The sequence below is a fragment of the Rhinopithecus roxellana genome, chromosome 13, assembly GCF_007565055.1.
Source record: "Rhinopithecus roxellana isolate Shanxi Qingling chromosome 13, ASM756505v1, whole genome shotgun sequence".
Taxonomy (NCBI): Eukaryota; Metazoa; Chordata; class Mammalia; order Primates; family Cercopithecidae; genus Rhinopithecus; species Rhinopithecus roxellana.
Window position 1 is genome coordinate 93236460 of NC_044561.1, and position 14399 is coordinate 93250858.

The 14399-nt window shown below is 39.9% G+C and overlaps 1 protein-coding gene across 1 annotated transcript in view; it reads right to left on the reverse strand.

The window, feature by feature from the left end:
* The window catches only part of SNAP25 (synaptosome associated protein 25), an 88095-nt gene that overhangs the window by 20808 nt on the left and 52888 nt on the right, over positions 1 to 14399 (reverse strand). Inside the window, exons 2-4 of the mRNA XM_010355270.2 lie at positions 10862 to 10996; positions 8696 to 8737; positions 1243 to 1291 (exon numbers count right to left, since the gene is read on the reverse strand). Of these exons, the coding sequence (XP_010353572.1) occupies positions 1243 to 1291; positions 8696 to 8737; positions 10862 to 10933 (163 nt within the window). The 5' untranslated portion in view covers positions 10934 to 10996. The remainder of the gene's footprint in view (positions 1 to 1242; positions 1292 to 8695; positions 8738 to 10861; positions 10997 to 14399) is intronic.

Genomic DNA, 14399 nt, shown 5'->3' on the forward strand with positions numbered 1-14399 from the left:
GACAGTATCAAATTATTCTTCAAGACATTTGTATCAGGCTACAGTGCCCAGCTGTGGAATAAAAGTTTCTGTTTCCCAACATATTCACAACACTGGTTATTATCAAGTTTTAAAATTTATGCGTCTGCTCTAAAAAGTGGTATCTTGTCCTTATTGGTGATTAGAGCATGGTTTCATACATCTGTGATGACGTCTTATTGTACATCCATTTTTCCTTTAGGTTGCTGCCCTTTTCTTTGATATGCAAGGGCTCTCTGAATTTTAGGAGAAGTACCTTCTATCTGTTATCTGTTAGGCATACTCCTCCCCACAGCTTGAGATTTATGCTTAGAGTTTATTTATGGTTTCCTATGTTGTGAATACATTGTACATTTTTATCTCTGCCATTAAAAAAAAAAGTCAAAACATTTTCTAATGCTTTTGCAAAATATGAATAAAAAGAAAAAACTTGGCAGAAATCTGTTTATTATGATAAGAATTCAGAATGGAATCAGGTAACTGACTTGTGGCCAGAATTATGTACAATCTCACCATAGGGCTAGATACATTGAGACAAAGAAAAATGATGGTATTACCCTTTTTAGTTTCCACGTTAGGTATAGAGACGCTATATTAAAAGGCCGGCTCTCTGATTTTCCTTGCTTCTGGCATTTCTGTAATAATCTTTAAAACAGGCCAAATATTTCAATTGGTTCAATGTTCTACTTTCCAGATAATTCCCCTCAGGTTATATTCTGTGAAAAACAGCTCCCAGGTATTTAAGAAATACCCATAGTGATTTGGAAATCAAAACTACTAGATACTGAGTTGGGATGGTCAAAAGAAGTAGACAACATGATATGGCATACGCTCATTCTATCTATGTATTACTAGAAGAAAACCAAATTTATTGGGAAAGTTTAGGGGCAAGGATAATAAGAAAATTCTTACACTGTCCAAAATACCATCATTTAAAAAAAAAAAAAGAAAACATGGCTTTTGCCTTCAAAATTCTGTTACCCCAATGTATATAACAGAGATAGTAGTATCATTGATTCACTCATGAAGAAGGTCTCAATATTTCCATACATTTACCAATCTTTTCAACAGAGAAAGTAAAAAGCAAGATGAAAAATTTAGAACCCTCACATTCATGTACGTGTGTAACACATGTCAAAATGACCACCTGTGTATGCACAAATAATTTTAAAATGCACATTATTCAGAAGAGGAATTGTTCTTACTGAAGAAATCTGAACTTACCTCCTTGTTCATCCAACATAACCAAAGTCCTGATACCAGCATCTTTACTCTACATTCCAATAATGGTAGCAAAGTTGAAAAGGAGTTAGAGAGAGAAAAGAGAGAAAGAGAAATCAGTAAGGGGACAATGAGCCCTAGAAATGGAAAATGAAGAAGGACCAAAAGAAAAAAGGGAGGAAGTACGACAAGAGCCCTGAGGGGTTATGGAGGGGTAGAAGAATGGGCCACCTGTGGACTTGATCTACCAGTGATGCTTTAGGTAGAATGAGGAAATGGAGCACCATCTCCATGGGGTAGGCTACTGGGGTGAGGCCTGCATGAAATCGGAATACGCATACTTCATATTATACTGTAATTTTATGTTTGGAAATAAACATGTCTACAGTTTTTATAACACCAATCACAGAAAGCAAACCTTTGGAAATCTTCTAGTCTAAATTTTCTTCTTTGGCACCATCTATCAGAAAGTCTTCATCAGTGAAATTGGGGAGGGACCCCCTATGGGAAGATGTGCAAGAATCTTGGTGGTGGTGGTTGAGGTTTTTAGGTTTATCAGAAGAGAATATGGCTTCGCAAAGGTTGGGAAACACAGCTCAAAAGGAAACTCACTCTCCTATTTTCTCTCTCTATAGAGAGGGTCTGCAGTATTTAGAATGAGTTTGAGATGAGAAATAAGGGCTCTTAATTCTGAAATCTAACATTCTGCATAATAATCTAGCGTGAGAAAATAATTCCTTTACAAGCTTTACAGAAGATCTTTTGTGCAGGAGAAGTCTTTCAAAGGCACCCCTCATCTCCTTACTGTTCAAATAAACCAAATGCCACCTGAACCATGCGCAGGAAGGGAGTGGGAGTTGGTGGGCAGGAGAGAAGGAACAAAGATATCTGTATCACTAATACTTAAGAATCCTCATTTCTAGAAAGCCTAATCAGTTAATGCCTTCCATTGTACAGGGCGACTGTTAATGGGTATAAAATGGTATTGCTTACAGTTTGGATGAATTGGTTTTTCAAGTAAAGCTCATGGTACCTCCAGAAGAAATTCTAAGCTAGGACCTCTCTCATGGCGCTTATTTTCCACTGATGTACTTTGAACTAAGAAAGAAAGAGAGAGATGCTAGTGGAGGCCAACAAAGGGCTTTTAAAAAAATAGTATTTTAACAATTAAATTTCAATAGTGCTTCTGAAAAATAAAGTACTGAAAATGATTTCTGTGAGCTTTTAGAAACTAACCATTTTAGAGAATGTGTGCAGTTAAATCTCCAGGACACAAAAGCCTACCTTGCCTTTGAGCACACTTTGATAGGCTTTAGTGGCAAAGTCAGGATGTAGTGTGGACAGGGCTGGCCCAGGATGGCCTCAGGAGTCTTTGACAGCACAGACTCTGAAGCCAGACTCTGGGCTGGAAGGCTGGTGATTTCATTCCCTAACTGTGGGGCCTCAGGCAAGCGTCCTGATTGTTCTGTGCCTCCGAGGTTCTCTCCTTTGTAAGACAGCAATGACAATAGTTAATATCTCATTGAGGTGGTATGTGCATTAAACAAATTAATATGTGGAATGTGCCAGAGTGGAGTGTTTCTAAAATAAGTGTTTCTAAAATAAATATATTCAGAAAATGCATCTATAGCAGGCTATCTAGGCAAACTAAAAATATCATCATTATCAAGTGTCTGAAGCTTCTAGACCACTACTTTTCAAACTGGAATGTGCATATGAATCCTCTGCACATGAATCATCTTGTAAAATGTAGATTCTGATTCAGTAGGGCTAGGGTAGAGCCTGGGCTTTTCATTTCTAACAAGCTCCCTGACACTTGGAGCTGGTTCATGGACATACATTGAGTAGCAAGGTTCTAGACCACAAAAGACATTTCAAAATATTTTCTTTACATGGGTTGTAAATAGGTTTTTGTCTGTACTAGCCTGTGTTTTAATGATTTCTTTGCTCTTTTCTGCATTCTTTATCCATTTTTTGTGAGATGAAATTATAAAAGGCAGATGGCTATTCAGGCATAGGGATGTGACAATGCAGGTTCTGCTGAGGGCAGAGACATCACGGAGAGCACTTTCTCCTCGAGAGCCCAATCAAGCCACACATGAAATCTTTGCTCCATTCTACTGGGGACAGTGGATGGGGAAAAGGTGAGTAATTTTAGTTTGGTCAGTCCAGCTCTCATCTGCTTACACTTTCTTGGTATTCTATTATACCCATTTATTTTTATGTGGAGCCCTGGAAGTATAATTTCACATTTGTCCAATTTGGTGCTGAATGTTTTAACACTAGAATGATTCACAGAATTAATTTGAGGGAGCAAGAGTTTTTTAGGTTGCCCCAATTTGGGAGAACAGAAGCAGAGAGCACTGATGTGGGAGTCAGGAACACTGGGTGGTCCTCTTAGCTCAGCCAGCAACCAGTCATGAGACCATGGAAGAGACATCTGACCTTCCAGAATGTTTCTTCATGTTTAAGATAAGGATAGGGATGCCAAGTAAGATTGAGAAGATTGAGTGGTCCATAGGTTGGTTAATCACTCATAGGCTCCTTTTCTCCTTTCCCCCTTCCTTCCTTCCTTCCTTCCTTCCTTCCTTCCTTCCTTCCTTCCTTCCTTCCTTCCTTCCTTCCCTCCTTCCTTCCCTCCTTCCCTCCTTCCCTCCTTCCTTCCTTCTTTCCTTCCCTCCTTCCTTCCTTCTTTCCTTCCCTCCTTCCTTCCTTCTTTCCTTCCCTCCTTCCTTCCTTCTTTCCTTCCCTCCTTCCTTCCTTCTTTCCTTCCCTCCTTCCTTCCTTCTTTCCTTCCCTCCCTCCCTCCTTCCTTCCTTCCCTCCTTCTTTCCCTCCTTCCCTCCCTCCCTCCCTCCCTCCCTCCCTCCCTCCCTCCTTCCTTCCCTCCCTCCCTCCCTCCCTCCCTCCTTCCTTCGTTCCTTCCTTCCTTCCCTCCTTCCTTTCTTCCTTTCTTCCTTCCCTCCCTCCCTCCCTCCCTTCCCCCTCCCTCCCTTCCTCCCTCCTTCTTTCCTTCCTTCCTTCCTTCCTTCCTTCCTTCCTTCCTTCCTTCCTTCCTTCCTTCCTTCCTTCCTTCCTTTCTTCTTAGTGTTTATTGAGCCTTTACTCTGCCCTAGGCACTAAGGATAATGGGTAGATGAATAAATGACTTCTCAAATGTGTTCCTTTGTGTGTGAGACAATTTGGTCAGGTGGGCAGAACCAGGATCTGGGAGTCATTAGTTCTGAATTCTAGACTTATCTTCATAACGCTAGTGCTCTAAAGTGAGCTGTTCTGTGTCTCAGCTGTCAAATGGGGACAGTAACTCTTTCCTCATAATTTCTCACAGTAGTTATGAGGGTAAGATGAGCCTCAGAGGGTCCAGCCTCTCAAGGTTCACCTCTATGGGAAGCTGACATCTCCATGAGTTCAGGAAGCAAGACATTGAGTAGAATCTCAATCCAGTTAGAATGAGCTGCTTTGTTTCCTTAGATCCTTTTGTTTTTTTTGTGGAATTCTCAAAGAAAAATAATGATTGTAAGAGATGCTGGTGGTAGAGAAGTTAAGTGTGATGTGTAAGAATTTATACTCTGAAATCAGGTAAACATGGGTTTTAACTTCATCTCTGCCATTTATACCTGGGTGTCTCAAGCAAGCTACTTAACCACTGTGTACCTGAAGTTCCTCTACAGTAAAACAGAGATTAAAGTAGTAGTAGAAGGAAGCTAACAAGGATTAAATTAGATAATGCACATTTGATGATGATGACAATGATAGCTCCAAGCACAGTACCTGGCATATGTCACCTTGGTACATGTTAGAACTTGCGTTTGGCTCCGCTGTTTTGCTGACAACTTCTATCAAAATAACTAGGTTGCTTTTAGGGGGAGCTAGAAGCTTAAGGAGATGGGCAGGGATAGAGACATGATTTCAGGGAGGCAGAATATTACTTTCTCTTATTCCTTAAATAGTATTATGTTTTAGTAGCTAGGAGTGTGAGGAGGTGGTTCCATTTTTATCTTAGCTCAATTCTTAGTTTCTGTTTGAGATTGCTGGGAAAATCGCCTACCTAAAAACAGGGGAGTTGGAGATATGAAGGATTACTTTTTCTTTTCCATTTCTTTCTTTTCTCTTTTATTTATCTATTTTAATTTTTAAAAGAAATTTTCCAGATGAACTAAGACAATCTTTATAGAATGTTTCGAATCTTTCTTTTGCCATTCTGAGATGCTTTCCCCTAAGTCCAAAACATTTGAACTAAAACTAGAACACTCCAGGCACTCTCTCCAAAAGACCTTATATCTGCATGTCTGAAAAGGACCCCCCAACCTGAATTTTTTCATTTTTAGTGGGAAGTCTGGCATACACCGCTTTAGAATGCTTATTCTCTTCACATGGCCAAAGTGCCTTGAAAGATAAGTTGGCATAAAAAGAAGGATGCTAAAACATTCATGAAATATTAGTTGTGCAATAACCACTCCATGAAAGCTATGTGGTGCCTCTAAATTGGCCTGCCCTAAGGCTGTGGGGCTTTTCCTGGGCTTAGTTTACATAGCCCAAGGCATTGATGTGCAGACTCCATTTCCTGCATTTAGCATTAGCTGAGTTAACTTTTTTCCTGGAATTAAATATTCCCTCCTTGAGGATACCTTAATGAGCCTCTTACCAGAATCAGTTGTTCCCTCCCCTATGCACCTAAGGCAAATATGGCCTTGAATTTGCAGAGCTACTTACATATGTTTCCCAGCAAGATGGCAATTTACATCTTCCTTCCTTATTCTCAGAGTTAGGCATTCTGTGAATATTTGTTGAAATGCATTCACCAAAAGAGAGTTCCTAACTCCAGGCTGAGAACAAAGTGCTACATGATTTCTAACCTTTTCAACTATCTATGGCATTCATTTTTTCTGAACTTTCTCCACTCACCTCTGTGTAGTTTTACATTACCCTTGGAATGCTGATAATGATGACTATTGAAAAGCAAGGCCCCACTCCTAACCACAGCTACACCCTGGAGTCTATTAAGGATAGTGTAAAGTTGTATATTCCACTGAAAGTGAGATTGTTTGCCTTAGGGAGACTTCACAAGTTTAGTAACCTTTCCTGTCTTTGAGACTGAATTTCAATAAGGATTCAGCTCAATTCAAATTATATGGCACTGTCAAACCTTGGGATCATGAGTAAGATCCTGGTACTTCAATCCTCAGGTTTTCCAAATGATTTCTGCCCTTGATGAATATTTAATACAGATTCTCTTTAGAGAACACCCTTTTTGATTGAAAAGCAGAATATCATCTAAATAACCAATGTCCTAGACATCAGGATGTTTGACCACAAATATAAAATAACTCAGGAGGAAGTAAGAGCAAATCAATCTACTCTAATAACACTTCGCTCACAATTTCCTAAGCATGGAAAGTCTAATAACCTCCTCTCATTTATTAGAGGCAGGAGATAGCTTCCATTTCTTTTGCTCCTTGTTCTAAGATGTAGCTTCATGCTTGACTGAAAACTGCTTTAGGAGAAACAAAAATAAACGATTCAAGAATCCTACTTCAACCAATAAGCTTTTGAAAGATTTTCCCCTAGAATAAATTAGAGCAGATACTCATTTTTGAAGACTGGCCAACATGGTTTGCAGTTTAAGAAGATACATGAAAAAGTGGCCATGTCTCAGACTCTTGATGTATAAGGGATCAGTTCAAGGTGTGCGTTCTGATTCATTTGTTCTGCTCCTTTCCACGGTCTAGGCAGCATTTCAACGTTGCACAGGCAGGCAAATTAGTGATATTTCTGATATTTCAGAAACTTACATCAGATGTACACACACGTAAGCAAAAAAAGAAAAATGAGATCGGAGGCTATGGTTGAAAGTCATAAGGATGTATTACGATAATGTAATAATACACAATCAAATAAATATCTCAGTTGACTTCTGGGCTCCCTTCAGGTTAACATCAGAGCTCATGTAGGCATATCACTAAGATGTGCTTCTTTCATTTTTTTCCACCTGAAAACTTGAGAGAGAGTAAGTCCATGCAAAGAGCCTTGCCTGCACTCCTAGATTTAGAATATCTACCTCCTTCTTTGTCAAGTATTTCTGCATGAGCGGAAGCGTTCCCAGGACAGTGCAGATAAAACATTGCTGTTCGCTTAGACAGAACGCTGCTTCCCTGTGCTGAGGGCTTGCTTTGCTAGGGCTGCCTTCCCGTGTGGCCCATTTGTGCCACATTGCAGGCTCGAATTATCATTTTGCGGGATAACAGATTTTGTTATGTATGCCCTACTCTCCCACCCCCTGCCCCGCCCACTTCCGCAGCTTCCTAGGGAGTGCATGCTTGCCACCTCCTTCCCACTCCTCCAGTGGCAATTCACATTTAGCCATATCTCATTCCTAGGTGAGAAGCTAAAGTCACAGAAATAAGAGAAGTAAGACATTGCCTCCTAGAGTGTGAGAGGCGGCTGCCTTTCCTTTCACCCTTTGTAAAATTTATCTTTTCTTCCCTTTCATGTTGTTGCATGAGGGGAGTTGGCTCATTTAATCATTCTGCCAGAGAAAGCCCAAGATCTCTAAAAATGATAATCACACATGAATCTATACACTGATAAGTAGTTTCAAAGCACAGCTAAAACAGCATCTCACTGAATAAAAACTATTAGGCTTGTTTTATTAGGTTAAGATAAATATAGTCCAACCCATTCTTTTTCCACTTCATCTCTCCCTTCGGGCAAGTTCAATTAATCCATTTATTCTGCTGGCCGACTGCTGCACTACCAAATTGGAATGAGTGAGGTTTATGATTCCAAGTGCTCTTTTGATTCCATTATTACTGTCTGCCCCATTTTACCCATTTAAAAATAGTTTGGGATTCATTAATCCTGCCTCACAAATGGATGCTTAATCCAGACAGAAATATAAAAAAGCTTCTGTATTTATATTATTGGACTTGATATTTCCCTTTCTTAAAGGCCTTTCCTATGTTTTTCATAAATTTTAGTGCTTAACCTTAAATAGAACAATTTCTTAAAATGATATACCTATATGCATTATATATTTTTAAAAGTCATATATGTGGCTAAAGTTAGAACAGAATCTCAAGATTAGATGTAATTTATAGGCACCAAAATAATTACAAATAATATTTTATGTAGAGAATTCCTTTGTATATTAAAAATTGCTCTGATTTGCTTAAAGTGATACAATCTTTTGTGATTTCTTGAGAGCACTGACTTGGAAATTCTATTCTTCTCTGCTTCCCAGACTACAGAGGTGGCTTGGGCTGGGAAGGAGGGTGAAGGTGCCTTCATGGCTATCTGGCAACTTAAATACAGCATCTCCCTCATTCTGAGCCTTTCTGATAGGCTACATTCACACTGGAATCTACGGGATCATGGCCTAAGGAAACAATAGCAAGTAGGAAAGGATATATCAGCATAAGGGATTTGTTTCTTTATCTTAAAATACTGTCACTTCTTACCTCTTCAACCAGTTGCAGCATACGACGGGTGCTTTCCAGCGACTAAGATGAAACAAACAAACAAACATAAGCTTTATGAGTGCAGGATCCAGAGGTCTTGGAAAGTCAGAAATACTGTATTTACTTGAGAAACACAAAGGGTCTCTATCACATATTCTTTTCAGTTGGCAAGTGAAACACAAAATGTCATTACGTTTTCAAACTCTTTCCTATCAGGCTTTTTACATGATCAAATTCCCTAAAGCAATTACATTAAAGCTTATCTTCATAAAATCAAAACCATATGAAGCTGATCTTGATATCAAAGACAAAGTAATCTGGAGAAGATAAGTTTGCATGCTCAGAATGCATGAAAAATTATCTCAAATACTCAGAGGATTAATTTGGCCTCCCCGGGCCAGGAATATTAAATTTTAAACACGAACATAATTTTTCATGAATCGAGATGAATATAACATCAAGTTTCTTACAAAGCTCCTAGAAACACAATGGGAAGTTCTTATCAATACAAATTAAGTTGTCGCCATAGGGTGAAAAAAATCAAGCATGTTTGAAATGACTAGCCTATAGGAGACAGCTATACAAATTATCTTCATCCTTAGATAAGAAAAAAATGAGACAGAAAGTCTGAGCTCTGCAACGGTCCCCCGGGCACGGCATTGTCATTTTTTTTCTCAGTTCTTTTCAAACGACTAGAATCCAACAACCAGTATGATTTCTCAAAGCTTTGCTTTTAAGTGACAAACTTATTTTGAACAAGATTCTGCAGGAACCTGAAGGATGTTAACTTCCCTGGAAGACCTGTCAGCTGGCTGCTTTTTGAAACAGAATGGCTGCAAGCAGCAGTCTGCTGGTAAAGGTTTAACTACTGGCTCTCTGGGAAAAATATACGAACACATACATGTATTCAAGGTTATTATTTTACTGATATAAGGGATGAATAGCACAACATTTATAAATAATAATAAAACATACAATACTCTCTTTATTGTAAATTCCGCACAGCCAATTGATTCTCACAGAAAGCTTTTACTGATTTTTGCTGAACTCTTGTATCTGTAGCTAACCATGTGACGAACCAGAGTAGTTCTGACATGAATGTTGGTTGGATATTTTCATTTATGTTAATGAGTAAGAAGAAAATGAAATGATGAAGACATGTGTTGGAAATTTCTTCATTTGTGAATGACAAAAGGGATTTCTTTGCCTTAGAGAATCATAACTTTCAAACACTGGAAGATTTCCTCTTTTTGTGTTATTCATAGTATAATGGCTGCAGACATACATACTTCTAACTTTAATCTGCATTATTAATATTTTCTCCACTTTTTAAAGTCGAGGCAATCAGCAAAACAATAAGTCAAGTCCTGATCTGCAGTATTTGCAGATTCTTGGGTTATAATTACTTTTACTCTGTCTGATTTTTAAATTTTCAAATATTTTTAGAGATGGGAGTCTCTCTATGTTGCTCAGGCTGGTCATGAACTCTTGGCCTATGCGATCCTCCTGCCTCAGCCTCCCAAGTAGCTGAGATCACAAGTGGGAGCCACTGTGCTCAGCTCTGCCTGATTTTAAGCTACAACTTCATATTACTGATCATGAAGTTGGAAAGATACATGGTGACACATTATTATACCTTATTTCCACCCTACAGATACAATGGATGGATCTCAAGATCCTGGATAATAGTAAAATGTGGCAAAATAATTAGGAAGTGATGAGGTTTGAGTGTTTATTACTTTTGATTTTAATATAATCTATCTAATTGTCAGTTTATATGATTCAATTTTAATAATGGCTGCATTTGGCAACCAGCTTGCAAAGTTCCTGAAAATGTTAACAATCAGTTCTTAGAACTGAACCTTCTCCAGCATAGCACTGAATGTAAGGCACCCAAAGACATTGCTTTCTTTTCTTAGAGAACCTTGACTTCTCAAGAGTTCTAGAAATTGAGAGTTACGGCTAACACACTAATTTGTATACAGGTTTTGTAATCAACTCATTCTGGGCCACAGAAGGCTTAGGTGTATAGAAAATCAAAGTCATACTACTTTTTCTAAAAGAAATTGAGACATTGAAAGAAAGCCTTTCCTTACCTGAACCTGAAAAAGACAAACCACTCAGGCCTTCATCTTTTGCCTCCCTTCCTAGGTCTCCATTCCTTACCTCATCAGCCAACTGGTCAGCCCTTCGCTGCATCTCCTCCAGCTCGTTGCGCATGTCTGCGTCTTCGGCCATGGTAGCGGTGGGGAGTCGCTGGGCGTCTGGGCTGGGGGGTCAGTGACGGGTTTGGCTCTGGAACTGGAAAGAAGCAGATTTGTTCATGTAGGTGTGTGCAAAGACCAGAAAATCTAAGTGGCCCATATTCAGTCCACATGACTCAGTTTTCTGATCTGAAAGCCATGCTCAGACAGGGGTCAAGAGAATTGTGCTATTTCTCCGAAAGGTGCCACAAATACATACTTGCCAATTCTACCATGGAGATAGACACCTATCTACCTATGAAATATTTCTAAAGAGACAAACTACCCAAGGGTTGGGAATGATGAGGTTGGAGGGGTGTGGTTTGGGGTTAGTGCACTTTTATCGTCACATTTATTTATTTATTTAAATAGCTCTATTAAGGTATAACGATATACAGGCCACCCCACATATTTGAAGTGTACAACTTGAGAAGTTTTGACATATGTATACACCCAGGAAACCATGACTGCAATCAAAACAATAAATGTAGCCATTATTCCCCCAAATTTCCTACCCACCCAGTGGTCCCTGCCCTATCCCACATGTCTATGGCCAGAAAACTGCTGATCTACTTTCTTTTCTTTCTTTTTCTTTTCTTTCTTTCTTTCTTTCTTTTTTTTTTTTTTTTTTTTTTTTGTTTGTTTGTTTTTGAGACGGAGTCTCGCTCTGTCGCCCAGGCTGGAGTGCAGTGTCGCGATCTCAGTTCACTGCAAGCTCCGCCTCCCGGGTTCACGTCATTCTCCTGCCTCAGCCTCCCGAGTAGCCGGGTCTACAGGCGCCTGCCACCATGCCTGGCTGATTTTTTGTATTTTTAGTAGAGACGGGGTTTCACGTGTTAGCCAGTATGGTCTCGATCTCCTGACTTCGTGATCCACCCGCCTTGGCCTCCCAAAGTACTGGGATTACAGGCATGAGCCACCGCGCCCAGCCTGATCTACTTTCTGTCACAATACATTAGTTTGCATTTCCTACAATTTTATATAAATAAAAATCACTTAGTAGGTACTGCTTTTTGTCTGCCTTCTTTCACTTAGCATAATTATTTTGAGATTTATCTATTTGGCAGCATGTATTAATAGTTCATTCCATTTTTGTTGTTGAATACTGTTCCATTGTATTTAGAAGCATGTGGAAGCCAAAGGCAGAAAATCTTTCCTCTATTTCAGTTGTCATCAGAGGTTGCCAAAAGGGCTTGTGTGAGGGTGAGCTGCTATCATTCCAAAGAGGATGGGTCCTTGGCCCTGAAAGTCCATTTCTTGGCTACTCTCTTGAAATCCCACATGGTGCAAATGACGGGTACCAGGACTGAGTCCATTCCAGAGAGAGCCCTCCTTCCTCCTTCCTCCTCCAATATTTATTGAGCACCTGTAATATGCCAGGCAGTGTCAGGTACTAGAGATACAGTGATAGACAAGATAGCCAAATTCCCTGCCTTTACAGAATTCAGTCTAATTGGGAAGATGCAAGCAAAAGAGGGAATTAGATGATTCAGGGTGACTATAATTATATTAGGGGTCATGTCTGGTGTCATGGGTGCCCATGGGTTTGCAACAGGCCTCTCTGAGGAAGTCGTGTCCCCAGGCCATTGAAGGGAATGGGGTAAAGGGCCCAATGGGGTAGGTATCTGATAGGATGAAAAATTCTCTGCCAGTAGCACATTTGAAGAAGGCATGGGCTCTTGTCTTGTAGCTGAGATGGTCAACTGTGCACTTTATCCTCACTGTTGCATGGTAGAGCGTGATCTCTGGGAAACAGCTGTGCAGCCAGGAATTACATTTCTAGTTCCCATTGCAAGAAAGTGGTGTTTTGTGGCTAGAGACAGTCCACGAGTGGTAGTAGAACAATGTGTGTCCCTGTCAGTCTAAGGTAGTTCAGAAGCAGGTATTCTCCTCCCTCTCTTTCTCTTTCTGCCAGAAAAACAGAGTCTTAAAGAATGGCTAAGCCATGAGACCATGAGACAGAAAGAACTTGGGTCCTTCATATCCCTGCATGGAGGAAAGTGACTCCTGGCCTGTAACACCTGAACTCTCATGTGAGCAAACAATGTATTTCTATTATGCTATGGAAAATGTGAGGGTTGTTTTGTTATAGCAGCCTGTGTTACACTAACTAGTAAATGTCTGACAAAACTTAAAATGGAACAGAAACATTGCATATGAGCATGATTTCCTAACCAAAAAACATATTTGTGTTTGTCCTTCTATTGAAAACCGAAGCTGGGAAAGGAAATTAGATTTAGGGCCTTGGGACACTACCATGTTTATTATTAGTATTATTTGCGTGAGAATGACAATCACTTTTTGGAAAAATAAAAATGAAAATTCTGTATGAAAAAAATTCAGGAACATACTCAATGGGAGGCAAGGGAACAAAAGTTCCCAGAGGCAGGTCCTGGATCTGATCCTGGGGGAGCAGTCTCTGCCATCTCACCTCCCAGGTCCACGATTCTACTGCTTTCTCAACAAAGATGGAATTGTCTAGGCTTTTAATTTAGTACATATTAATATCACTTTCCCAATTTATTGCTCTTGTGAAAAAAAAATCATACTACTTAGGGCTCTTAGATAGGAGGAATCCTAAAATGAAACTTCTTTGGAGATAACAGGTTTCACAGGTCTCTACACAGTGACTGCTGGGCAAAGCATCAAATATGAAATCAGAGTAAAACAAGAAATAACAAAGCTTCAGGGTTGCCTCAGTCTACCACTGGCATTAAACAAATAATGCAGTAAGTTTATGTGAGGTTAGTTTTATGGGCAGTCATTTAATGACTGACAGAACATCTTACTATGAGCCTGCTAATTTTCAAATGTGTGTTCTGGCCACTAGAACATGTGCTCGTGAGATGATGTAGAGATGTGAACACTGTGTTTTACTTAAATACATGAGACTTTATTTGCATGTCTCCATTTTAGAAATTAGGATCTAGACAACAGACACTGGAAGGAATTTACGCCAAGTCACTCCTGAATCTTAAGATGCACAGAAATGAAACTCCACTATTCCCAAGTGACGGGGGATCTATCCTCCAGAGTAAAGCAGTGGACCTGTGGGGAAGTTGAGTAGACTGTGGACCATAGTTTAGTGGAGTGGGTGGATAAAGGCATTGGCGTCAGACAGATCTAGCTGAACTGTTGGCCCTGGTGTTCAGAAGCTGGGTGAGTCTGGGTAAGTTTATCGCCATCTCTGAGCTTTAGTTTTCTCAACAGGACAAACAATACCAATCTCATGGGGTTGTTGAGGGGAATAAATTACAGAAAAGTTCTGGCCAACCCTGTTTGTAAAAAAGGATGTAGAGTTTAATATTCAGAAAGCCTCGCCCACTCAGGACAGCCCCACACCCTTGGCGAAGAGTGGAACAAACCCGGTATTTGTTAACCAGCTTTCCTCTACTAACGGCTGGGCACGAGGCACGTTACTGTGGTGCTGAGCACCCGTGGAAGCTTGAAACCAGGGAAAC